Here is a 26,645-nt window from a genome sequence, read left to right on the forward strand (position 1 = left end):
TCACTTGTCTAACACTGCTTCCTTTTATTTTTTGCTGCCTTTCAAAGCAGGAAAAAATCAGGCACCAGGCAAAAAAAAAAAAAAAGAAAGAATTTGTGGCAGCTGTGTGTGAAAAGAATTGGGTAATTGTAAATTTGATGTTTCTTTAAGGCATTGGGCAATTTCACGAGTTTTCTTTAGACAAAAGGCTCCATAGACAAACTGGATTGAATACCGCTATTGCAATAAATATTAATAAATTGTGAAAAACAAAATCTAACAAACGCCAACAAAAAGTGACAACAAAAAAAAAAAGAAGAGGAAACCTAGAAGAGAAAAACGGAAAACGTTCAAGAAACGCATGGTAAGTACCATGATATTTGTTTGTCCTTAGTTTAGTTGCTCGCTTGATGATTGTGTATATACATTATAAATTATATATGTATGTATCCATCGTTCGCCATCAGATCTAGAGCTTACCTTCTCTCTCGCTCGCACTCGCATTGTCCGACATGAGCTTTCTGCCGGATGAGCCCCTTCCGCCCGGGTTCGAAATGGAGGACGTTTCGCGCCCAGCGATAATTGAAAGCAAACTTGATTCCTACAAGGATGGCCCTCTAATCGGTATGGAATATGTTGTGGAATTGCATGACGCAGATCAATCCCGTCCGGATTACTTTTGTGTCCTTTGCAATACATGCAACGACAGCTCCTCCATCTTTAACCACTGGATCTCTTTCGCCCATCGCAACAAATATATACAGAAGCATTTCAAAAAGGCCTACGATCTGCTCCATGTCCTGAAGCGGAGCAACACCAACAGTGGGAAGCTAATCATTGGGTTGGAAAATCTAACACAATTGATAGAAGCGCATTTTGGCCGACGGCCAAACATATTGGTTGCCCCCAATGAAGACTTTCGTCGTTTTCGTGCAAAGATTTGTGACGAAGTGAGAGAGAAGTTTCATCCGGATGAATCCACTGGACCAGATTTTACGAAGGAGGCACATCAAGTTGTGCAAGATTTGAAATCCGATGATACGACGAAGCCTGAACGGGAGCGAGAATCTGGCGCTGTGATAGCACTCGATGCCATTTCGAGTGATGATGAGAGTAGCTTTGGTCCAAACGGCCCATCTGGCGAAGAAGCAGGTGCCATCAATAAAACGCAGACCAAAATTTCACGCAAGCCGGTCTATCGGGCTCTTAATCGTTCGCCACCGATTCAAAAGTCAATAGTGCCCACGCCAAAGGAGCTATCTATGCAGGCATCACACATAGCTCAGGAGCGTTACAAGTGGGAGAAGTTCCGTTGCATGCTCGAATTGCAACTAAAGAAGCTATGTGAAGAGACCGAAACGTATGAGTTTAATCCAGAGAAGCATCCAGACTACCCAGATGAATGGAAACAGTTCTGGAATCGTCGCTACAAACAGTTGCAGGAAGAAAAGAAATGCGATCCAAATCGTTATGATTACAAGTCAGAGTGGATTCCATACTGGAAGGATCGCCGCATTGAGCTATTTAATATTGCTGTGAATAAAATCAAAAAGGAGTTAAAAGAAAGATTTAAGCTAGGCGACGACGACGAGGAAAAAACAAAGGAGTTAATGGAACGCTACAAGATACGCGTCTCTAGTCCCCATGTTATCGGATCAAGTGGATCTGGTGGCGTTGGTTCCGCTGGCATTGGCATTCGTCGCAAGGCCAATTTTCGTAGTAATCGTTCGCAATTGTCGGATACGGTCATCGATATTAGCGATGATGAGCAACAGCCGGTAATTCCTCTACAAGGACGCCGTCAAAATCGTTCGAATTACGCCAGATCACGTTCCAAGTCTCTGTCACCAAAACGTGGCGGCCCAGCTGGACGTCCACGTAGTCGCAGATCCCGTAGTCGTTCGCCTTTGCCGCCAAACCGACGTGAATATCGGGATCGTCGATCCCCATCATTGTCCCCTCGTCGTCATTCACGTTCCCCTGTATATGTGCGTCATCGTGGAGATCGTGTGGATCGTGGTCTAGGGCGCCATTCTCGTGAGCGTCGCGACGACTATCCGGAGCGAGATCGTCGAAGCCATGAGCGTGATTTTTATCGTTCATCGCGCAGCTACGATCAACGGGAAACATTTCGTGTGCTCGACTCTCGCTTATATCCTGAATACAGCCAGGGAAAATCTGACTCCCCGGGAACCCCAGGAGGCAAGGACGGTACCGCCAAGGTAGAGGGAGCTAGCAACAAGGATTCAGCTGGCAAAAGTAAAGCCATATCAACTGAACCCGACGCCCCGTTGGTCGAAGAAGGTCCACTTACGGTTGTCAGTGTTTTGCGCATGCTATCGGCTGTTGAAGAACATCTTGGCAGCCTTGGACCAAAGGCTCTTAATTTACTGAGCAAAGCTCTTGCCATGGAAATAGTTCAACCAAATGCTGCCGAAGACTTGTTACTAAACGAGGATAACTGTGTATTTCTTGAGACCACCAAAGAGAAATTGAAGGGTATACTTATCGCTGAAGTCCTTGATGATCCGCAAAAAGTTCGCGTTGTAAAAAAATTGATCACCAACATAGCTGCCATCGTTTTTCAGGTCACTTCGCGAGGTAAGTTTGAATTCTTTTCCTTTTTTCTATTAGTTTTTTTTTTACCTCCCTTTCAACAATGTGGAATCCTGTAGGTTTCTCCAACGGTAAGTAAGAGTCGTGAGAAATAAAAATCCTTTCTTAGTACTCGCAAGTAAGGAAATCCAAACTAAGTTATTTTTATTTAAATTAACTATTTCATTGAAACGTTCAATGAACGAGTAAACAAGTTATCGAGTGAGTTTTAACGAGTGACGAGTTTAATTTGTAAAGTTTCGTTAATTTTCCATCGATTCGTTAAGTAAAGCGAACAAGTGACAAGTTTTATTCCAAAGTTTTTGTTTTTTTGTATCAAACGAGTGACGAGTTGAAAAGTTTAGTTCTTTTTATCCATTGGATAATTAAATTCTTTAAATAATTTTTACTACCATTACTAACAATTTAGATTAATATTTAACATAATAGATGGTAATATCGTTTGCTAAAATCGAGCTTGCGTTAATTTAATAAATCAATTTTAAACTATGTTAAATTTGGGATAAGTTATTGTTGATTAAGTTTTATTATTCATCGCGCAGTTGGGTGGTTCGGGCGGTTTTATTAAGATGTTTCGATCTTTGTTGATCTGTCGAGCTGCTTAAAACCGTTGTTCGTTTGTTGTTCTTTCTATTGAGTTTTCTTGTCGTTGTTCGATTAGAGTGCAAAAAAAATAAATAAATAAAGGATTCTGAGAAAAATGTTGTTAAACAGTGCGTGCAAAAGTGCCGAAACCCGTGATTTCTCTCGCCCCCGATGTCCTTCATATCAACTGCTCGTCCAGCCACACATATATACATAAGTATAAGTACCAATAATATATACATATGAATAAGTCTTTAGTTATACTTTTTGTTTGTTTTTTGAATTATTTGATGAGACACGCCCAACTCATTATAAGAAGTAAGAGTATTGAGATTTGTTAACTATTTTGAAACCTACTTAATTATATTTGGATTTCGTATTTTGTTTTTTCCCCCTCCATATATTTGTTTATTGCTTGGATATATGGTGTTTAGGTTCCGCCACTGGGTCTGCCGAGGCGACCCGAGTTGCCGAACAGGACACTCAGAGGAACAAGAAGACTACACGGGATTATCAACTGCCTTATGATAGAAATATTGTGTCCACCAAAGTGGCTGGTGCCTTGGTGCAGAAGGGTTATACGAATGTCACTACCGAGGATATGACCAAATTATTGCATTTCTTGACACTCTTGGTGAAATTGGACAAAGCGGACATTGAGCAGCATCAGGGTAATGGTTTAACCTTCCAAGATGTGAAAATTAAATTGGGCTTAGAGCCGGCAACAATGTCGATTAATCCGCCAACGGTGGTTGGTGGCTCTGTCGGTAGCATTAGCAACATCAGCACCAACACCAGCAATCAGAAGAACAACAATGCAGCTCCTAAAAAGCCATCGAGTGGTGATAAATCCTTTATGGGCATTGATCTGGATGAGCTAATGAAGGAGGTGGAACATCAATTAAATCGCGAATCCGTTGATATTATACCCACTAAAAATGATTCAGGGAACAGCAGCATTCCAGTGACTGCATCTACTTCAGGTGGCAATGGCATGGAATTGCTTACCGATTCCGATTTACAGACACTATTGCAGAATTTCAAATTCCTATCCACCGATGAGCAATTGCATTTAATTGGGCATTTGCGTAAGCTCGAAGAGCAGGAACCCATACGTGTACGCCGTTTGCGTAAATATGTGAATCTTGGTGATATAAGCGGCGATAATGAATTGTGTAGTGATTTACTTTCACGTCTGGTCACCCACGACGATAACTCCAGCACCAATTCAAATGCAAAAGCACCACCATCGCGTGGCTCCGGCAGCATCAACAGTAATACTTTGTCGTCGTTGGTGGGGGTCAGGCGCAACCGAAGCTCAGGTGATCAGGAGGCACCCACAGTGATGGCCAAGCAGTTGCGACGTGATGTGGGTGGAACACGCAGTTCACCCAATTTTATGCTCGACGATGAAGAGGACGATGATTACAATTTTGATGATTTGGTTATGAAGGCCGCTGGCGATTCCAATGGTGATAAATGCAACAGCAATAGTAAGAAGAATACTATTTCACAAATTGTGCCAGTTGAATCATCACCGAATGCTTTGACCTTCAAGCCGGCAGCTGTGTCGTCCTCATCCTCAGTGCCATCATCGAAGATTTTGCTAAAAGAAACGGAAAGTATTATTGCTAATCTAATGGGTACATTAAGCAATAATAGCAGTCAATCCTTGAAAAATCAGCAGCATCATAATGATCGAGCCACAGGATCAAATTACGGGCAGCCACGTTCCCAGCAGCAGCATCAGCAACAACAGCAAATGCGTGGGCAGCAGCCGCTGCCGCGTGCTCAGCAGCCGCTGCCGCGTGCTCAGCAGCCGCCTTCGAATCCTTCTTCACTTGGGCCGAGAGGCGGAACAGCCCCTAGACTGACCATTAGAGTACCAAGTACTAACAACAATCCAAACTCGGCTGGTCGCAATTATCCGCAAAATGTAAATGCCAGCACTGGACCACTTCAGCAGGGACCACCCTATCCAGGACCGTATGGTGGTGGCTATGATAACAATGCCTATGGTGGTAATCCAAATATGGCTCAACAGAATTATCCTCCAGGACCCTATGGCGGTGGCAATCAAATGAATCCCTGGGCCAACAATGGACCTCCCCAACCGCCGCCATACAACATGCCTCAGAATTACATGCCACAGCAGCAGCAGCCACCACAGCAGCCGCATTTTAACAACATGTTCCCGCGTCATTAAAGCAGCTACATTTAGTTGGCTAATGCGAAAGTGAGGAAGATAGAGACATAATCACACACTCATACACACACACTGATACACACAAGAGGCGAAAGCAGAAAGGGATATTTTTTTCTCTCTTCAATTCATTTTGAATATTTTTTTTTTTTTTTTTTTTTTTTTCTTCTCATTTGGAGCAAAAAACTTTATCTCAAAAAAAAAAAAAAATGAAATGAACAAAAATTACGTTAAAAATATACAGTACACACACACAAACATACAGCAGAGATCAAAAACTCTTGAACTTTTCTAATGTTATTACATACTTTATGTATATTAAATTCGTTTTTCAGTCAAAATGTGCCACATACAGAACATACATATGTATACCATGTATATTTGTTAGTTACAAGTATGTTAAATGTTTCAATATCCCGAAAGAAAAAAACCTCTACGAAGAAGGTCAACAAAATGTCAAAAGTCTCTAAAAGTGGAGAAGTGGTGGGGGAAGACTACAAAAAAGACTGCTCAATACAAAAATTTCGGTTGAAATCTACAATCTAAATGTGTTCAAATTATCTAGATTTAGAAAAAAAAAAAAAAAAAGTGAAACCGAAATAAGCTGTTTTATTTTGGATTTAGTCTCATCCTCCCCTGCTGCCGACTTTCACATTCTTCGCATGTTAAATAAAGAAATTGTGATCTTAACAGGTATCTCGCAGTCGGCTTTGGGGTATATGAAATTTAAAAATATAACTTCCTTTTTTCTCATGTACATAATTAACGTGTAACTTTTTTTCTTGCAAAAAGGAATTAAATAAAATTATGCTAATGATTTGTAAAACATGTTGGAATTTTATTACAAAACTTTTATAAGGTAAATCGGCTTAAGGACATGGCGTGTCCGAAATTGGGAAATTGTTATACAATCTTACAGATAATGAATGGCTTTTTAAAAAGCTTTTTTACATTCACTTCCAAAAACATTATTTCCCAAAAGCACAACACATTTGTGCATTTAAAATAACAATTTTATCTACATTCTTGTTAAGCCTTTAGACTTTTTTAGCTGCCATAGGGTAATTGGATAAAATCAATAGACTGGCTCTTGATTATATTTGGTATTTCCAATTGTAGCAGACTGTGTAATGTTTCGCCACTGTGCTTGTAAATCCATTTGCTGCCAACGAAATCAAAACGTTTGGGTCCACTGGTGGGTGAACTTAACCAGATTTGTTTATTTGGCGTTTGTCGGTTGATCACATACGTTCCATGAGGTTGACCCAGATTAACTGTGAGTACACCATCCTGTTCCAGTGAAAAAGGAATGTTCAAATGATGTAACCAATGGAGCAGCTTTTTTTTGTGTACTTACACCATAGGACACATCAGAACCCTTGAGATCGTTGGCATTTTCAGTCAGCTCCTCGAAATAGTCGCAAAGGGCATCTAAAGTCTCGGAGCATACACGTTCGTAGGTGGCAGTGTCCAGGTGAATCTCGGCATCATCTTCCTTCTGGTTACCGTGAAATCGTCGGCATTGGTAATCACGCCGATGATGAGAGAAGTACGTACTTTGAGTCCAATTTTCTCGTGCTGCAGGATTATATGTGATGCCTCGAGCGCAGTTTGCTGCCGATGAAGCAGCAGCGGAACGCCAAACATTGCTGCAAAAACGGAGATGTGAGATTATTCGATGTGTTTGCATTTTGTATTTTAATTGTTGGACGTTGGTTTTAGTTGGAGTGTTGAATAAGAATCAACATATGAAGTGAAGTTCACAACACTGATTACAAAGTCACGACTTTGCTTAAACGGTCACTCTTATCGATAAGCTATCGATAAATTATTGGCAAACTATCAGTGGCAGTCAACTCCTCGTGGCAAGAAAGGAAAACAAAGAAACCATTTTAAATATTTGATTTAGGCTTGTTGTGAAATTCTAAATTTAAGAGTTCAGGAGTTCTAGTACTCTCCAACCATGTCCCAATTCACGTGCATCAATTGCGATGCGCGTTTTGCTAATGCTGACGTCCAGCGGGAACACTACAAAACAGATTGGCATCGTTATAATCTGAAACGCCGTGTGGCCCAGCTGCCTCCGGTGACGGCCGAGGAATTCCAGCAGCGTGTGCTAAGTGCCCGCAGTGCTACTGAAACGGCCTTGGAAGAGCAAAATATGAGCATATATTGCAATGCTTGTCGCAAACAATTTGGCAATCAGAAGGCACACGACAATCACCTGAATAGCAAGAAGCACAAAGAAAGCCTGGCGCGATTTGAACGTACAGCGGCCACATCCAAGGAGCCAGTGTGTGTGAAAAGCATTGTGGAACCGCGACCACATCCCGCCTTGGCGGCGGCAGCAGCTGGCAAAGGACGTCTTGCCTTTACAGAGCGAGCCAATCAAATGGATTATGAGGACGAGGATGCCGTCGATGATGATGATGATGACTTTGAGGACATTGAAGAGGAAGAGGTAGGAAATTTAAAGCTAAAAATACTTCGATATGGTTATTTATTTATGTTTTTTCGTGTTGAGAAGGTGGACTCTGATGAATGGGACAAAATACCAGAGAATCCGTTAACTGAACGCGATTGCCTCTTCTGTAACCATACGAGCGATGATCTAGTGGAGAATCTGAAACATATGTCTGTGGCTCATTCCTTTTTTATACCCGACACTGAATACTGTACCGATATCGAGGGTCTGCTTTATTATCTAGGCGAGAAGGTGGCCAATTATTTCATTTGCCTTTCATGCAATGACCGTGGCAAGACCTTCTATTCTCTGGATGCAGTACGCAAACACATGGTCGACAAGGGCCACTGTCAAATGTTACACGAAGGCGTGGCATTGGCAGAATATGCTGAATATTATGACTACAGTTCCAGTTACCCAGACAATGTAAGTATTTCACATGCATTCCATCACTTTTATACTTATATAACAAGCTTATTTGCCTTCATTTTGCAGAAGGATGGCATGGACATTGATGACGAGGTGGTCCCCGATTTGCTCGATGGTGATGAATATCAATTGGTCTTACCCTCCGGAGCAGTTATTGGTCATCGCTCGCTTTTACGGTACTACAAGCAACATTTACGTCCAGGACGGGCCGTAGTCCTTAAGAAATCTGATCGGAAATTGCATCACGTCCTCAGCGAGTATCGGGCCCTCGGATGGACACAAACACAACAGCAGGCAGCGGCACGTAAGGCACGTGATATACATCTAATGAAGCGTGTCCAGTCCAAATGGCAAATGAAATTGGGAACCAAAGCCAACAAATTGCAAAAGCATTATAGGGCTCAAATCTTAGTGTAATTGACAGCCTGCCAGCACTATTCCAGCTCGATATTTGCTGTTTGTAAATCAAGAAAAACCGAAATGTTTTTGTTTTTATTAAATTTATTAAAACTAAAGATAAACTTAAAGTCCATGTGTCTTTTAGGAGCAGAACTGTGGGTCTCGTTCTAAATTGTTACATATGTATGTATGTAGCTCCAAGAGTTTTTCAGAAACCAAAAAGCAAACTTTGAGCCGAATAAAAGTTCTTGTCGTTATTAGCGATTATTAGTAGTTCTGCCTGCAAGGACTACTTTCTTTTTCTATGGCATACTTATTGGATGAACTTGAACAAAAATACAATTTTAGATGATCATTTCTGGACTCTAGGAACGGCTGTTTGGGTTTAATTCAAAAATAGGTCTTCTAGATCCTTCAGAAGCGTTTCCATTCACCTGTATTTAGGAAATTTTTTATTTTATTGAACTCCCTTTAGTCATAAAAGCAAATTGTTGCCTCATTCCCGTTTAAACAAAAAATTACTCCACTCTTTTTTCTGCTTAAATTAGGCATTTTCTTTTTTTTCATTTTTTTTCTATTCAAAATAAAATTACATACATAAATTAAATTAAATAATATTTACTTTTGATTTCTGTTTTTTTTTTTTCGATTTTAAGTAAAAATATATGTATATAGCTAAAATTAAGCATTATAATTAGGCAAAAATAGGGTTCTATACTGTAAAATTAAAAATAAAAAAAAAAAAAAGAAATTCCAAAAATTTATCCATGACTATTAAATAAAATATGTAAATGTTTTTTTTTTTTCAGGGGGTAGGGAGGGGAGGGGAAAGAGCTATTACGAGATAATCGAAAGATAATTTGAGCTATCTAAGACTCAAGCCCATTACATGGAGGAAAAACCAAACGATATGGGATATCATACTCGGATGTTTTCCAAAATTGAATTGTGATACCAACTCGTATCAAATCCTATATTGAATACCAAACAAAAACATTCCAACCAACTTAAAATTAACGAAAAGCTCGCACATTGTTTAATTCGTTCGTCGATCAACGCTAGTGATGAGTATGTGTTGGAAGTGACAAACCAAAATAACGAGTAAATGATTCGTTACTTTTCATACATGTTTTGTTCACGCATTCAATCCGATCATTTTGTCTAGGTATGGGTCAAGGACGTACGAAAAGATGAAAGGGAAGAGAGAGAGAGAGTGGTGTAATAAATATGTAGCTGCGTTCCACTGCCTGACGGCCTGAATGTCGCGGGCTTTTTGAGCAGTGTGCTAAAATAAATTTTAATAATTAATATATGTATTAATATATATATAATATGTATATAATAATCATAATTATAAGTAGATGAATATTCATTCTAGGCTAGTGTATAACTACAGGATTCTGTTGAACACATACGCCCACCATGGGCGACGACGATGAGGCATCGCTACTGGCCCCAGTGGTCGAACTGCTGCCGGATGTACCCGAACCCACTGCGGCCGTTGGTGGTGCCGTTGCCACAGCGGCTCCCAAATTGCGACGCTGGGCGGCAGTCGACATGGACGTTGGATGATTCGGGGGCAGTTGCAATGGCATTGACATGGGCAGCGGCAGTGGCGGTAAAGGCAACTCACTTAAGGAGGCGGGCGCCTGGCCATAAAACGAGCCCGATGGTGTCGGTGGAAACAGCAGCGACGTATACGACGATGACGACGTGGAGGGTGGACCCGACCCGGCGCTGGGTACAGGCGGATTGCCAGCACCGCCAGCTGCCGAAGCGCTTATTACACTTGAATCGGTCATCATCAGATGGGAGGCAGCAGCCGCAGCTGCCGACATACTGCCATAATGATGCTGCATTAGATCCAATGGCAGTGAGGCTGGAGCTTTTGGTGTATAGCCACCAAGGCTGGGTGGTGGGGGCAATTGTGTCAGTATGATAGGCACACGTAGACGTCCATTTGGACGGGAATTCATCCCACCGACGCCACCGGCACCACCCACCATGCCCACGCCAGGGGCTGAGGCGATTGGTGGGACTGGAGGTGGTGGCATTTGTTGTTTACTCAGTCCTCCAAGTCCTCCACCAAGTGGCGGATCGCAGTCCATGGCGTGCGGATAGCTATTGCTGTTATTGTTGTACATTTGTCGGCGATTGTTGTTCGTTAGCACCAGACCTGAAAATTCGAAACAATTGCAAATAAAATAAATGTATTCAATTCGAAGTGGGAGAAGGAGAAGGACGCCAGCCAACAATTCTTCAAGGATTAATGGACAATCGTTGGACATGCGGGAGAAGAACCTCTCTGTCCCCATTTTCTTCCCCATTTATGTCCTAGTGATGAACGAGAATTTCCTATCTTTATATACACATACATATATAAATTTAAATTTCTAAATATCTTGAAATCGGATCACTTTGGGAAAAATCTCATTACAGATGACGAATTTGGTCTAAATTTAATTGAAATGTTTGAATTCTGAAATCTCAACTCATAAGTTTTTTTTTTAATTTTGTTGATTATATCATAAGTTTTTATTGAAGTTTTTTTATTTCTCTTTTAAATATTTTTTTTTTTAGTTTTTTTTCATTATTTTTTCCTTTTTTTATTTTTGTTTTTGTTGGTTTCTTTTGTTTTGGTTTTTGTTTTCGTTTTTCGGCTTGTCTTCCGTGTTTGCTTAACCTTAGTTATCATTCCATAAATTGTTTCGTACTCAATTTTAAACTTAAATTCATCATATTTATAAATGCCTAAATATGTATGTATGTATGCATGTATGTGTGGTTACAAGTGTGTGTGTGTGTGTGTGTGTGTGTGTGTGTGTGAGTGTGTGTGTTTCTGTTTGTAAAAGAATTTCAATAAATCTCATACGCTTTTTTGTTTGTTTTTGTGGTTGCAATACTGTTTGGTTAGTTGCTTTTTTCAGAAAATGCATGAAGATTCTTTCTTTTATCGCTTTTTATTTTTTCTTTTATCGCTTTTTATTTTTACCTTTTATTATTCTGTTTTTAAAGTTTTTTTTTTATATTCTTTTTTTTTTTTTTTAGCATTTAATGAAAACTGTAACTATAGAATATGTTTTTATTTTTTTTTTTTTTTTTTGGTTTGTTTGTTTGTTCATGCGGATTCTCATTTTGCTATTGCACACCTTAAGGCTTGGGTCGGGTACTCGTTAGTTTTCCATTACTCGTTAGTTCTCTAATTTTTTCCTTTGCTTTGCTGCAAGTGAATATGTTGGTGTGTGTGTGTGTGTGTGTGTGTGGATGTGTTTATGTGTATGTGAGCGAGTGTATTAATAATTTACATAATTTTGTATTGGTTTAAATTCTCAAATTCTCATTTACGTTCTTTTGGGGGCCTGACTAATTACTAAATTTTCTTTTTGGTTTTTGTTTTCATTATATTTTTTATTTTTATATATGTATATATATATACATATGTACATATATATATATATATATATATATATATGCAGCACGTGTCTATGTGTGTGTATGTGTGTGTTTGTTCCTCTGGGGGGCTTTTGTTAAAATTAAATGAATAATATTTTATTCATAAGTATTTTTCATTATTTGTATGTGTGTATGTATGTATGCATAGATGTTTCCTTGTAATGTATGTATGTATGTATGTTAATTTATTAAATGCTAAATTTCATCTTTTTTCTTTTTATACTTTTCAAAATTTTGTTTTGTTCAATTTTTGTCTTCCTCCTGCTAAAATTGTGCATACAAATCAATCATCCTTTCTGAACACTTTTTCCTTTTTTTTCGATATCATTTTCATTTTTTATTTTGCTATTTTTACATGCCTACAACTCTTTATTGGCTTCTTTTTTAAATTGATGATTCGAGGATTTGGGATTTCCTTGTTTTTTTTTTTTTTTTTGCTTCACCGTTTTGGTATTTTTCACACACACATGCATACACCCACACACATACTATATATATTAACTGCTAGACACACACACACACATATACAACTTGGTATCTATGTATGTATAAAATTTTAGCCATAATTTCGTCTCTTTCCCTTAACCTTAAATGCCGTTAGTTGCTTTATGATCGTGTATGTACGAATGTATGGATGCATCTTTAAATGCAAGTCAATTGAAGGCAAGTGGAAAAGGGATAAAAGATTGATTAATAGGGGGCATTCCATGGAGCTTGGAAACAGGTTAACCCCTGTTGTTCTTCGTCGAATCGTCAACGCAAAAGAAAAACCAATATTTTTTGAAAATACAAAAACAAATAAACAACAAAAAGAAACAACCCAACTAGGCTTAAGATTTTTCGTAAATGTCAAAAAGGAAAAAGTACTAAGGATTTGTTTTTGTAATACGGAAAACATGTTGGCGGCGAATAATATGTAAAAGCAGCTTCACGGCCCCCAAAATATGGGGAAATATAATATTTTAATACATTTCGGAAAACATTCAACAAGAAAAACAAATTGCTTAGACAGATTATTAATTCGGTGATATACGAAATCTAAAGAAAATTGATTTCCAAATGATTTCCCTAAAATATTTTATATTTAATATACAAATTTTTGGGCTCTATGAACGGAATTTAAAAAAAAATGTTGAAAAAGGGTTTTGAGATCAATCTGTGTATGTGTGTGTGTGTCTAGGTATATAGTACAAAATCGCTGGACTTGTATATATATATATATATATATATATATATATATGTATATTTTTTTCTTTCTTTTGTTTTGGTATATTTTGTATTTATTTTTCTCTCTTAAATATTCTGTTTTATCTTTTTGCATATGCATAAACCGTTGATTTTACTTCGTTTACATACATATAGATATATGTATGTATGCAGCGGGTTCGTATTATATATATGTATATATATGTATATATATATATATAGATGTGTGTGTATATTTATGGTATATACTAAATTAGATACATATGTATACTCGGTATTGAGGGAGAGTATGTCTTTTTTATTTGTTTTTAGTGTATGTTGTGATTTAATATATATATTTATGTATTTATGTATATTATATATATATGTATATATACGCATATACAGATATACATGATGTGGTATGTATGTATGTATGTATTTGTCTGTACATATGTATGGCAGTCATTAAGAAAGTCGTTAAGGATTTCTTCATCATTTCTACGTACTACTAATTTATCTCTTGACTTCTTCTTTGTTATCATCATAATTATTTTTGTTTTCTTTGTTTAATATATAAATACATAGCATGGATCCTAAATGCTTACATAGAAATATGTACTTAATATTTTACTTATCGTTTAGGTTTAGTAGACAAAAAAAAAAACCAAGTTAAATTAATTATAAATGGTAACACGATTGTTTTATTGTGGTTTTTTTTTTTTATTTTTTGTTATCCTTTTGGATTCAGATTCAGAGAGTGTTCATAAAATGCATGAGCTTACATCGTTTTTGTAATCTAAATGTAAAAAAAATTAAAACTAAGAAAAAAAAAACACAATTTTAACTGAAAAATACAGTGCCTATCATATTTATAACCCACCCAGCAGCTTAAACTTTGGAACAATTATAACAATATTTATTAAGGGTTTTCAAAAATATATTTCACTGTACTTTGTTGACAGAAGCATGTTATGTTCAGTAGAAGTTACTTCAATTTGTGTTCTATTTTTAAAAAACTAAGAAAGAACCGTTAACTTTATGTGTATCATAATTATAGCCCCACAGTAGAAAATTAGATTTTATTAAGTGCCAAGCAGATATTTTTGAATTTAGATAATTTTTAAGAAATGCCACGTGGAAAAAAATTATCAAAATTATGTATTAAGAAAGCCAGCAACAGCTCAACCTCTTGTGGAGCTTCGGATGTGGGCGAATATGTGTCAGCGATTACTGTTTGGCGAGTACTTAAGAACTCAGAAATCACAGAGGTCTAAACTGATCAAAGCAACTAAGTTGCTGAGTCGCCATAAGGATTTGGGGACCATTTTGTTCATTTGGTACATTGACGAGTAACGAGTATATTCAAACTCTGGATAGTAGCCTCATTCCAATGGGTTTTCAACAGGATAATGCCAAAATCCATGTGAGCAGACGTACAATGGAGTATTTGGAGGAATGTCATGTTGATGTCCTTGACTGGCCAGCATGTTCTCCAGATCTCAACGCGATAGAAAATGTCTGGGGTATTCTTGCAAGACGGGAGATCTTAAAATGCAAATTCTGAATGAATGGCAAAGACTCGAAAGGGACCTTTTATTAAAATTAGTGGCTTAAATGAGGAAGAGAAGGCACAAAATATTAATATTCGTTTTTTCATTATTCCGCAACGGTTTCGGATTTTTTTTGACCAAAACATAAAATTGGGCTATAATTTTGATACAGCAAATAGGTGCTTCCTTTTTCCTTGTTTTAAGAAATTTCTATTAAATCATGAATTTTAAGTGAAAAACTTGTTTTTCGTTCATAATTTATATATTAAACTACTCATTTTTGTATTTTAAATATTGGACTACAAATTTTTTTATGATTTTGAAGGTATATGTCATTTGGGAAACATTTTTAGACAATGTGTTTTTTCGTTTAAAAGTGGGTTATAAATGTGATAAGCATGTATATATAGATATTATATGTATACATATACACATATATATGTACATGTAATTATGTTATATTATCCTGATACTGCGCCATTCACAAGAGGTTTCCTTCATTTTCATTTTCTCTTCTGTTTTGTTTTTGTTTTGTAGGAAAAACGCAACCTTTGGCTATATACAAATACTCTAACGGTCAAATAAGCGCTGTTTCGTTCGGTGCTGCCCATCGTTACTCGTCACTCGTTACTTTTCTTCTTTGGCATACTCGCTGCTGCTGCTGCTGCTGGTTTACTGTATTACCCTTGATGATGATGATGCTGTTGTTGTTGTTGTTGTGGTAGTGGTGGTGGTATTATTATTATTGTTGTTGTTGCAAGCTCCAGCTCCAGCCAAATATGAATGTTGATCGCGCGGTCATCGTCGGTCATCTGATATTTTAGTAGCATTTCGTTGTTGTTGATTTTTTAAATTTATTTTTTAGTTGTGGTTGTTGTTGTTGTTGTTGACGGGAATGCGGATTTTGGGAAAGGCGCATAGATTAGTAGGATACATTTGATCGCTTTATTTTTGCGTAGTTTTTTTGTTTTTTTGGGTTTCTACTACTAATTAATATAAGTAATGTGACAGTTCAGATCAGAATCTGACATTTACCTCTAACAGGTAAATTTAAAACGAAATATAATTGAGTTCAAAAAAAAAAAACAATAAGAATAACTTGGGTTAAATCTAATCTAGGTGCAGCAACTAAATTAAAAATTAAACAAATTCGAAAATCATAAAGTACATACATACACGCACACAAACACACACACACACATGGGGGTACAAAAATTGAATCCTACTGAGAAGCAACGAAAAACAACGAAACAAACTGAAGAGTAGAATTGATTGCACGGAAGAGGGGTAATAGGGCTGGGTGGCAGATGGATGCAATACTTATAAACTTTATACTGGTTTCTTGATCTACTTGATATATTGATCTACTCACCGTGACATGGTGCGTCCGCCCCACTGCCACCCACCAAAGCCAATGGCAGTGGCATTGATTGCTGTTGCTGTGCTGTTGTGGCTCCACCGCCTCCCACACCTGTGACTGATCCGCTATTGCTAACGCCGCTACCGCCGCCGCCGCCCGTAGAACAGCTGGCTGCCGCTGCTGCAGCCGCTGCAGCTGCTGCACTAGAAGATACGGCACCACCACTGCTGCTACTGCTATTACCCGCTCCGGTGCCAAGTCCACCAGCACCACCGCTGCTTCCGCCACCGCCAGCACCGGCTCCAGCCCCACCAGCTCCACTGCCACCGGCGCCGGCATTCGCTGTTGCGCCAGCGCCACTGGTGTTCGTCGATTCGTCAGTGGTGCGCTTAAAGAAATTGTGTTGCAAGGCATAGTATGGTGTGACACGCGTTTTGGGATCAAAGTCCAGCATGCGTAATATTAGATCCTTGAATTTCAAATAATCTGATACAGAGTGGCCTGGCTCGTCGAGTCGCCGTCCTCCTGGGCCTCCCGTTTCGACACCTAGTATATCGTGCAATTTCCGTGATCCGGGCGGCTTATATTTTCGTCCATTTTGGTTTTTCTTCAGCACATAGGAGCCATCCGTCACAATTTTATCGAAAAATTTGCGCGTCTTATGCGATTGATCTAGCAGATATTTGGGTGGCATGCCTAGCACCTCGACGATCTTGTTCATTTGATCGACTTCGTTGCAGCCAGAGAATAGGGGTTCACCCGTATGCATCTCGACCAGTATGCATCCCAATGACCACATATCGATTGCCAGATCATACTGAATGCCCAGTAGCACCTCCGGTGAGCGATAAAAGCGCGATTGTATATAATAATATATCTACACAGGAAATGGAGAAATGGAGAATTGATTAAAAGTGATTCGACTTCTTGTTTGTTTCGTTGCCAACTTACTCGCTGTCCCAGCTGACATGAGCTGCCAAAGTCAACAATCTTAATGGCCGAGCGTTTTGGATTGCATAGCAAGATGTTCTCGGGCTTCAAATCACAGTGTATTATGTTCAGTTCGGGCGTGCTAAGGAACAGCAGCGCCGTGCACAGTTGCTGCGCAAATTTGCGCGTGAGGTTCAACGAGACGCCGCGGAAATTAGTATTCCTTAGCAGATCGTATAGGTTGTATGATAACAGCTCGAATACCAGACACAAATGATTGCGCCACATAAAATGCCGTTTGAGCTTGACTGTAAGAGACAAAAGTGAAGACATTGTTATAAGTTATTTGCCTAAATTGATATTTATTACAAAATAACGAGTGACTAGTGACGAGTGAAGACGCAAATTACTTACCGATATAGTATTTATTCTCAGCATCCGCACGATTCATCATCTCAAGCAGCTTTACCTCGATTTGCGCCTGATTTAGGAACGGTTTCTTATTTTTAATTATTTTTATCGCTACATGACATTGCTCCTCATGATCGTAGGCTTTTACCACTTGGCCGAAACTGCCTTTGCCTAAGAAAGAATTGGACAATTCGCATGTTAATACTTGAATACATTTTTGTTATTGTTATTACTTTACCTATTAACGAATCAATTTCATAGCGATCTAAAAACTTTTCACCATTCTTGATTATATAATCATGATTATCATCATCATAGCCATCGTTATATAATTTTCGTTCCTTTTTATTGGACGAATCATCATCGCCTTGGGTCTGTTGGGCACGACGTTTCTTTTTCGCATAGTAAACCTAAAAAAAAAAAAAAGGAAGAAAGAAAGAAATTCTATTAGTTGATGAGCCCAAATAAGTTATGAACGAGATGGTGAAATTTTCTCTTTCAAGACTCTCGTTACTTTTTATTTCCACTTGATTAAAGTCAAATGTAAACATTGTGCTGTGCTCCACGACCGGCGACGGCGGTGGCGGCGGCAATGACAAAGCAACATCTACACTCCTTACCAGCTCCCCCTACTATCCAAATCCTGGACTCTACCGACAGCCACTTTTCTCACTCTTAATACCTTGCTCTTGTACTTTCTTTCTCTCTCTCTCTCTGGTCTCTACTAAAGAAAAAAATTGATTGCATGCACAAGCTTGGTGAAAAAGTTGTTGCTAACGCGGCATGCGAGCAAAAGTGCGAGGGAGATAGTAAGCGAGAACTTCTTTGCAGAAGTAGCAGCAGTGTTGTTGAAACAGACTCAGACCACCAACAGAGTAACAGCGAGAGCGAGAGAGCAAAACAGCAGAGAGCGCGTGGCGAGAGAGAGAGAGAGAGCGTTAAGTTGAGTTTCAACAACGCCTAAAAGCGGGCTGCACAATTTGGGGGCTGCTCAAAAATGGGTGTATGCCGACAAATTCGCTGCCGCTGCTATTGCTGTGGCTGCTGCTCCTGTCAGCGCAATGCGTTGTTGTGACGTTTTGAGGCCAGTCAAAAAGAACCTTAGCCAACCGGCCGACGTCATAGTTAATCTGCAAAATGCTTAAAGGAGGAAAACCCATAGCATACAAAGCGGCGTCGCTGCTGTTGCTGCTGCTGCTACTGCTGCAATTTGCCTGATAAAGCTGTGAAAAGGCCAGTTCAAGCTGCAGCCGCCCCTTCCCCCACAAACCCAATGCCCACAGAATCTTATATTCACTCTACTTGGCATTACTTATGTGAGACACTCCCTCCTCTCTTATCAGACATAAACAAAACAATTGTTCCACTCAGTTCGTTCTTCCTCCGTCCTCTCCCGTGCTAGTTTCCACTTAAGTATACCCCGTAAATCAATAAAGTATTCAATGTTATATGTCAAGTCGTAGATTGACTTGCAACCCAAAGGGTTCTAAAAGTCACACAGCAATTGATCTATTTCACTTTAATGTTGTCAATCCTTGTTTTTTTTTTTTTGGTTAAACATTCAAATCTAGTTGCCATTGATTTCCCACTTAAACCGTCTGTCGTCATTGTACTAGATCAGGCTAAAGAATATATCAGTTAATCTCCAACTCTCATTTGTGTACGGTAAGAAAAAAAATAATAATAAAAAAAAATATATATAAAAAAAATAATAAAAAAAAAATAATAAAAAAAAATATATAAAAAAATATATAAAAAAAACCAAAAAATAACACAAAAACCATACTAAACAAATTGTATCTCACCTTTTTCTCTAGAGGATTTTTTTTAAAGAAATTTTTGGACTTATGTCTTGTATTATATATATATATATATATACATAAATATATTTTCTACGCTATAATACACGAGGAGGATCTTGCAGTTTAAACTACCAACTAGTCTGGGGTCTGGATAAGGAAACCGAGTCGTAAGTCGTACTTTGACTTGCAACCCAAAGGGTTCTAAAAGTCACACAGCAATTGATCTATTTCACTTTAATGTTGTCAATCCTGTTTTTTTTTTTTTTTGGTTAAACATTCAAATCTAGTTGCCATTGATTTCCCACTTAAACCGTCTGTCGTCATTGTACTAGATCAGGCTAAAGAATATATCAGTTAATCTCCAACTCTCATTTGTGTACGGTAAGAAAAAAATAATAATAAAAAAAAATATAAAAAAAATAATAAAAAAAAAAAAATAAAAAAAATATATAAAAAAAATATATAAAAAAATTATATAAAAAAAACCAAAAAATAACACAAAAACCATACTAAACAAATTGTATCTCACCTTTTTCTCTAGAGGATTTTTTTTTAAAGAAATTTTTGGACTTATGTCTTGTATTATATATATATATATATATACATAAATATATTTTCTACGCTATAATACACGAGGAGGATCTTGCAGTTTAAACTACCAACTAGTCTGGGGTCTGGATAAGGAAACCGAGTCGTAAGTCGTACTTTGACTTGCAACCCAAAGGGTTCTAAAAGTCACACAGCAATTGATCTATTTCACTTTAATGTTGTCAATCCTGTTTTTTTTTTTTTTTGGTTAAACATTCAAATCTAGTTGCCATTGATTTCCCACTTAAATCGTCTGTCGTCATTGTACTAGATCAGGCTATAGAATATATCAGTTAATCTCCAACTCTCATTTGTGTACGGTAAGAAAAAAATAATAATAAAAAAAAATATATATAAAAAAAATAATAAAAAAAATAATAAAAAAAAAAATATAAAAAAAAATATATAAAAAAAATATAAAAAAAAAACCAAAAAATAACACAAAAACCATACTAAACAAATTGTATCTCACCTTTTTCTCTAGAGGATTTTTTTTAAAGAAATTTTTGGACTTATGTCTTGTATTATATATATATATATATATACATAAATATATTTTCTACGCTATAATACACGAGGAGGATCTTGCAGTTTAAACTACCAACTAGTCTGGGGTCTGGATAAGGAAACCGAGTCGTAAGTCGTACTTTGACTTGCAACCCAAAGGGTTCTAAAAGTCACACAGCAATTGATCTATTTCACTTTAATGTTGTCAATCCTGTTTTTTTTTTTTTTTGGTTAAACATTCAAATCTAGTTGCCATTGATTTCCCACTTAAACCGTCTGTCGTCATTGTACTAGATCAGGCTATAGAATATATCAGTTCATCTCCAACTCTCATTTGTGCACGGTAAGAAAAAAATAAAAAAAAAATTTAAAAAAACCGCAAAAAAAAAACTAAAACATAAATTAAATCTCTCCTTTTTCTCTAGAGGACTTTTTTAAAGGAATTCTTGCATTCTTGGCAATACATATTGTACATTTAACCAAACGGAGGCACTTGCAGTTTGACCTACCAACTGGTCTGGGGTCTGGATAAGGAAACTTGTATACGGTAACAAAAAAAACCCCAAAAAAAAAAAAAAAAAAATTGTATCTATCCTTTGTCTCTAGAGGACTTGCACTCTTGGCTATGACTATATTCGATACAATGCTTGTACAGAGCAACAACTCTTTAATTGAGGAGATGACACAAACCGAGCAGCCTCCTCCACCGTTATTTGGAGATCCTTCCGATATTCTTGTGATTCACGATGACGAGACCGTTGTCCAAGAGCCATTGTCGATGCGAACTGGCATTTCATTGCTGAAGCAACGTTTTGCTGTTAAATTTAACGGAAGACTGTTGGTACTTTTGGGAATTTTTGCTCTGGTTGGCGCTAAACTATACGCAGATTGGCATGAGCAGCAGCGTCGTGAATCTGAAGATGCAAAGTCCTTTGGCCTTATGGATTCGTTCTTTCGCTTTGCATCCAAATTTTATTAAGCCTAAATAAGCACCTAGAATCTAGTTCTTGTTCATCCTTTGGGGTTAAATTTTAACATTTTTTTTTTTGTGGATGAACAAGAACTAGTGAACTTCCGGTTCACGACGCTTTTGATCATGCCAATCTAAGCAGCAGGAAGGCCGTAATTTAGAAGAACCGAAATTCTATGGATTAATGAGTTCATTCTGAAATTATGTTCAAATTTTACGGGCCAGTCACTAGTTCTTGTTCATCCACAATGTTTACATAAATAAAAACCCTAAGAAATTGTGCTATTATATATTACATTTGGATTCCTTAAAATACCCTTTGTTGTGCGCAATCGTTGTAAAACAGGGTATCTTGTAGTCAGTATGATGGCCAAATTAATTCTATTTTCACTCTCACATTTGGCAAATAAATGGATGGATGGATAGATTGATTGATAGATAGATAGACAAATGGCAATCATTGCGAGCAGGTCAAGGACATCCTAGCAAGCGTTTAGTTTCTTGCGTTTTTGCTTTTTTGATAGACAGCCAAAAACAAAATGAAATATAAACTTACCTCATTGATGTGCTTGTAGGTCTTTATTAGATCGACGCTCAGCTTGCGCAATGGTGCTATGGCCGGATCACGAAAATGTGTAGGTATACGGGCCTGCATGGCTCGCACCTCCGACGAAGACGAAGGACTAGAGTGCTGCGGATGAGATGAGATAAGATGAATCAGTCAACACTTTGAATGCATTATTCAGTACTTACATGATGCATAACATCACGATGCGTGGGTGGCAGTTCCTCTTCGACCACAAAGCGTCCATAGAGGGGTGCGTGACGTTGTCTACCCCCTCCGCTACCCTGCGTTGTGTCTAGAGTGGACCCACCCGCACTGGACCCATAGGCAGCGGTTACTGTAAAACACACAAAGTAAAAGATAGACACAGTGAGTACATCAATTATGTATGTACAATATGTATAATTCCCTGGGTTCAATGACCGCCTCAGTTTCTTCTTCACCCCTTCTGCTTTTCACAGCTTCTCTACCCTACATTCACAGGTGATGGTAATGCACCTGTTCTTCCACCTGATCAGTAAAACAGTTGCCAAAACGGCAGCTAAACAGACACAACACAATGCCGCTCGCTTCCTTCTCGTTTCTTCATCGCATCTTCATTTTGTTGGTGGTTCGTTCCTTTCGTTTGTTCTTTTTCTTTTTCATTTATCTTTTTTTGTTTTGTACCTTTAAATTTAGCATCAGACACTACTGATGAAATTATTACACAATATGCAATGCTGCTGCGGCTGCGACTGCCACATAATATTTGCCGTTATAGTTTCTCTTAACTTAAATTTCCCGTCTTCTTCTTCGTCTACTTGTTTTCTCTACCATATAAATAGCGCAAGCAAAGAAAAAAAAAAAACTACGTCAAGGAAAGATCAGACTACAAACCCAATCCGACATCTCCCCTCCACATAGGCAACGCACGAAAGCTTCAACACAACTTGTTTTAGTTCAGTTTAGATCTGACTAATTCTGGATTCTAGTCTAGTGATTATTGATAAGACTTAAGCCTACTAACCTTAGGCCTTTAACCACACACAAACAAACAGGCAATTCCTCGTAAACATGAGTCTGTCTCCTTAAAAAAAACTTTTGCTTTTTCCCCTTTTTGCTTACAAATGTAATGTGGCTCAAGTGACGGCGGCGTCTGCTGCTGCTGACCATGACCCAAACCCATCAATACATTGCCATCCAGCTGATCGCCATTTAATAGGAATTTCGAATGGCCATGACTGCTGCTATTGCTGCTGTTACTTCCTCCATCAAAGCTATTCACCCGATGTTGGCAACCAATTTGTGCCAAATAATTGATATAATAAGGCGGCGATTGAGTCTGAGCCTGAAATGTTGACGTTGCGGATAATGCGGCTGCATTGCCATTGCGTGCATAGGTGTTTGCACTCGGCGGCTGGAGGAACGCATCATCATCATCATTATAACCAACAGCAGCAGCATCCACATCATCATCATGGCCATTGCCGTTCATTGACTGCCAATAAACCAAAGCCGTTGCCGCCGTTGACATCTTGTCTTTTGGCTATATGCTATATATATGTATATGTATATATATTTTGTTCTTATATATCTTTGTATATCGGCGTTAGTGCGCGCTTCCTTATTTGCTTTTGAGTAGGCGGCGACGCTTTGGATGATGCAGAGTCACTCAGCAAATAATAACGATTATTAATATTAATGAAAAAAATGCAATAAATATGAACAATTTATTCTCATCTTTTTCATTTGGTATTATTTTTAGTTGTTTGGTTGATTGAACTGACTGACTGACTGACAACTGACTACCACTTCACCACTTTCTGGCGCGATGATCTGCGTCGCGTGAAAATTCAGCGCAAACTGCGGTAATTTTTTCGTATTTTGTTGTTTTTGCTTCTTTTTTTTTTTTGTCGTATTTCGTATTTGTATTTTGTGACTGGCCCCAAAGTCGCCATTCGTCGTCTGTTTTATTTATATGTCGTTGTTGTTATTGTTGTTTTTGTTGCTGTTGCTACTCTGTGTCGGCGAGTGCATTTCTGTCACTAATGATAATCATGATCATCACGATGCTGATGCAGCTAATGACGATGATGATAATGATGATGATGATGGTCCACAGTGAATGCTGCCTAAGCAATAGCAAAAGTATTCGCATCTCGAAAAAAATAACCCAAATAAACTAACGAAAAAGATGCAACAACTCGTTAAAGAGTAACAGAAGAGATTTAGTACAATGAACTATAATTAAAACATGACTTAAGAGAGAAATTAATAAAACTATGTCTTTGGAAAATGCAACAACTCGACAATAACTTTAAAACTGACGAGTAAGTAGTAACGAAACTTCCTGAGCTACACTGTGAAAAGAAGATCTAGTGTAGAGATTGATAAAAAATAATGCCACAACTCGCCCAACATCTAACGAGTGACAAGTTACGAGTAAGCAGTGACAAAAGTGAATGAAGAAATTTTACTATATCGATTTAAATTTTGCCCTCTTATCTCTGCGTACTTCCTGGAAGTTCTTTTCTTTTGGTTCTCCTTTCTCCTGGTTTCTAGTTCCATTTATCGGTTGTGCGACAGTTGTATCTCTGTCAACAGTTGCTCTTTGTTTTTTGTTGTTTTTTTTCTTTTTTTTTTTTTGTCAAGAGTCAAATTGCACAGTTCCGCTTTTTGAAGATAATGGAAATTCAACGATGACATGTGCGGGGGACGCTTGGTGGTGGGGGGGATAGAGGGTGTAGATTGTCTATTAGTTATACATATATATTTATGAATAATAACGATAAATTCCGCTTCTTTGTTGTCATTGTCGTTGTAGAGAAGATTAAGTAAATGATATGTGAAATAATAAAATTGATTTAATTGAATTTTTATTATTACTGTTTTTTAGTCCCTATAAAAAAAAAAGAATAATGAACACAAGGAAAGAAAGGCAAAGAGAGATAGAGACAGAGAGGGAGCATAGAAAAAGTAATTATAAATATTGATGGAACACTCTCTTGCTTGACAAAATGACTTAAGTTCCATTTATTTTTAGAAACAAAAAAAAAAATAGAAAAAAAAAACGGACGATCTTCTCGTTTAATACCAAAAATAGTTGATGCGGCATTTGAATTTGGCAAATGGCTGACCTATCTTTATCTAGCTTAATCAATGAGGATGATTCTCTTCATGGTGATGATGATGATGCAGCTATCAAAAACGTACGTTTTTTATTAAAATAGTTGCAATATGTCGTAAGCAATGATATCAGAGCCACACATGAGTCATATATGATCCATGAATGGTTTTTAATTGTTCTATTTTTACCGACCCACTTGATACAATATTTGTTCTATATACTGTCGGGCGGGCGCCAGGTTAATCAGGAGGCCAACACATACCATAAATAAATAACGGGGAATACCCATTAAAGTTATAATGAGTGTGAATTCTCTTTGCATGTAACTTTACCAATAAGTACAATGTCCCCCTGTAAGCTTCTCACAATTACAGGAGCACCCCAAACATTTATATGTGCTTCCTAAAAATAAAAGTATTACACATCCGGCCCGCAATTCTTGTTTATCCGCTCCATATCCTTTCTATGTACATATGTATATACTCTGATGACTAATTGATGATTTTTGAATATACTTACACTTCTGCTTGTTCTTATCCATACCGCTGCCGCTATTCGTGTCCTCCAATCTATACATGTGGGCTGAATTTGTTTTTTTCCTGGTGTGTGTGTTTGAACTTAAAAACTTTAAACTATATAGATATCTATATACTTTTTTATATATATATATATATATAAATATACATATACATATATTTATTAAGATTGACCTTTTGTTCTTGTTGTTGTTTATGTTTTATATAGATATTGCCTTAGTTGCTCTGATGTACATACATATATATATATATATATATATATATATATATATGGTTATGTAATTTGGTTAATGTGTTTTTCTATTATGTTAAATAACTAATTGTTGTTGATTCTTAATGTTTATAAATTTATTAATATTATTAAAGTTATTTGTTTATTCTTTGTTTTTATTTTTATTGAATTGTCGTTGTTCTTTATTATTTGTTTTTGTTTTTTCTTGGATTTGTTGTTGTTTATATATTTAGTTGTGTATCGATGTTTTGTTGTTGTTGTTGTTGTTGATTACCGATTTTTAGTTATTGTTGTTGTTAAAATTATGAACACTTTGTTGTTAAGTCTTTTGTTGTTGTTCTTTTCTCTTTTTTTTTTTTTTTTCTTGTTGTTGCTCTTGTAACAAAAAATCGTTTTATAACTAATTCAATTTTATGTTACTTCTTCCGATTAAATTAACAGGACACACCACACACACACACACGCTGGTGGTTGTGTGTGTTGAAAAACGACGAAAAAAAAGAAGAAAAGACAAGCACAGCGCACAAACGCACACACACGCACTTTATTATACACTGTGAGAAAAGGTGGCGAATTGTAAAATGGTATCCATCGAAAAATGCGTTTTTAATTTATTACTGTTGTCTAATGCTTTTGTTGAACCTACTACTGGTTGGCTTTGTTGTTGTATTGTTTTTGTTAAATAACTTTTAACATACGGCTTTAATTTTGTTGTTATTGTTGTTGTTGCTGCTGTTGGTATTGTTGTTATTAACATTTTGTTGCTGCTGGT

General features: G+C 37.4%; 4 protein-coding genes and 1 long non-coding RNA gene across 9 annotated transcripts; 3 read left to right on the forward strand and 2 right to left on the reverse strand.

Annotated features, from left to right (window-relative positions):
• Nucleotides 1–5,643, forward strand: LOC137585465 (uncharacterized protein CG7065). 2 transcript variants are annotated; one of them, XM_068301262.1, is made up of 4 exons: nt 1–122; nt 181–343; nt 447–2,580; nt 3,615–5,643. In XM_068301262.1, exons 3-4 carry the CDS (start codon nt 492–494, stop codon nt 5,384–5,386), a joined length of 3,861 nt encoding a protein of 1,286 aa, XP_068157363.1. In that variant the 5' UTR covers nt 1–122; nt 181–343; nt 447–491; the 3' UTR covers nt 5,387–5,643. The 2 variants fall into 2 exon arrangements, with proteins under 2 accessions (XP_068157363.1, XP_068157353.1); XM_068301252.1 differs by having other exon boundaries at nt 31–343.
• Nucleotides 5,644–6,200: 557 nt separating this feature from the next.
• On the reverse strand, nt 6,201–7,129 carry fh (frataxin). Its single transcript, XM_068301271.1, has 2 exons — nt 6,741–7,129; nt 6,201–6,673 (listed from the first exon to the last, which is right to left on the reverse strand). The coding sequence occupies exons 1-2, from the start codon at nt 7,071–7,073 to the stop codon at nt 6,431–6,433; spliced, it is 576 nt and encodes a 191-aa protein (XP_068157372.1). The 5' UTR covers nt 7,074–7,129; the 3' UTR covers nt 6,201–6,430.
• A 95-nt stretch (nt 7,130–7,224) lies between these two features.
• Nucleotides 7,225–8,803, forward strand: LOC137587158 (cytoplasmic 60S subunit biogenesis factor ZNF622). Its single transcript, XM_068303432.1, has 3 exons — nt 7,225–7,844; nt 7,911–8,273; nt 8,343–8,803. The coding sequence occupies exons 1-3, from the start codon at nt 7,347–7,349 to the stop codon at nt 8,691–8,693; spliced, it is 1,212 nt and encodes a 403-aa protein (XP_068159533.1). The 5' UTR covers nt 7,225–7,346; the 3' UTR covers nt 8,694–8,803.
• A 508-nt stretch (nt 8,804–9,311) lies between these two features.
• Nucleotides 9,312–25,863, reverse strand: mnb (minibrain). Of its 3 annotated transcripts, none has more exons than XM_068303428.1 (8): nt 23,104–23,527; nt 22,188–22,336; nt 21,991–22,125; nt 17,806–17,977; nt 17,571–17,738; nt 17,178–17,464; nt 16,239–17,103; nt 9,312–10,851 (listed from the first exon to the last, which is right to left on the reverse strand). In XM_068303428.1, the coding sequence occupies exons 1-8, from the start codon at nt 23,510–23,512 to the stop codon at nt 10,055–10,057; spliced, it is 2,982 nt and encodes a 993-aa protein (XP_068159529.1). In that variant the 5' UTR covers nt 23,513–23,527; the 3' UTR covers nt 9,312–10,054. The 3 variants fall into 3 exon arrangements, with proteins under 3 accessions (XP_068159529.1, XP_068159530.1, XP_068159531.1); XM_068303429.1 differs by lacking the exon at nt 23,104–23,527 and adding an exon at nt 25,625–25,863 and having other exon boundaries at nt 9,319–10,851; XM_068303430.1 differs by lacking the exon at nt 9,312–10,851 and adding an exon at nt 13,991–15,678.
• On the forward strand, nt 19,139–21,722 carry LOC137587159 (uncharacterized). Of its 2 annotated transcripts, XR_011033879.1 has the most exons (7): nt 19,139–19,232; nt 19,385–19,536; nt 19,657–19,750; nt 20,442–20,593; nt 20,714–20,807; nt 20,890–21,011; nt 21,071–21,722. It is a non-coding gene; the product is annotated as an uncharacterized lncRNA (long non-coding RNA). The 2 variants fall into 2 exon arrangements; XR_011033880.1 differs by lacking the exons at nt 19,139–19,232; nt 19,385–19,536; nt 19,657–19,750 and adding exons at nt 19,921–20,063; nt 20,184–20,277.
• Nucleotides 25,864–26,645: the final 782 nt, after the last annotated feature.

Source organism: Drosophila tropicalis, unplaced genomic scaffold (assembly GCF_018151085.1).
Source record: "Drosophila tropicalis isolate 14030-0801.00 unplaced genomic scaffold, ASM1815108v1 contig_158, whole genome shotgun sequence".
NCBI classification, from domain to species: Eukaryota; Metazoa; Arthropoda; class Insecta; order Diptera; family Drosophilidae; genus Drosophila; species Drosophila tropicalis.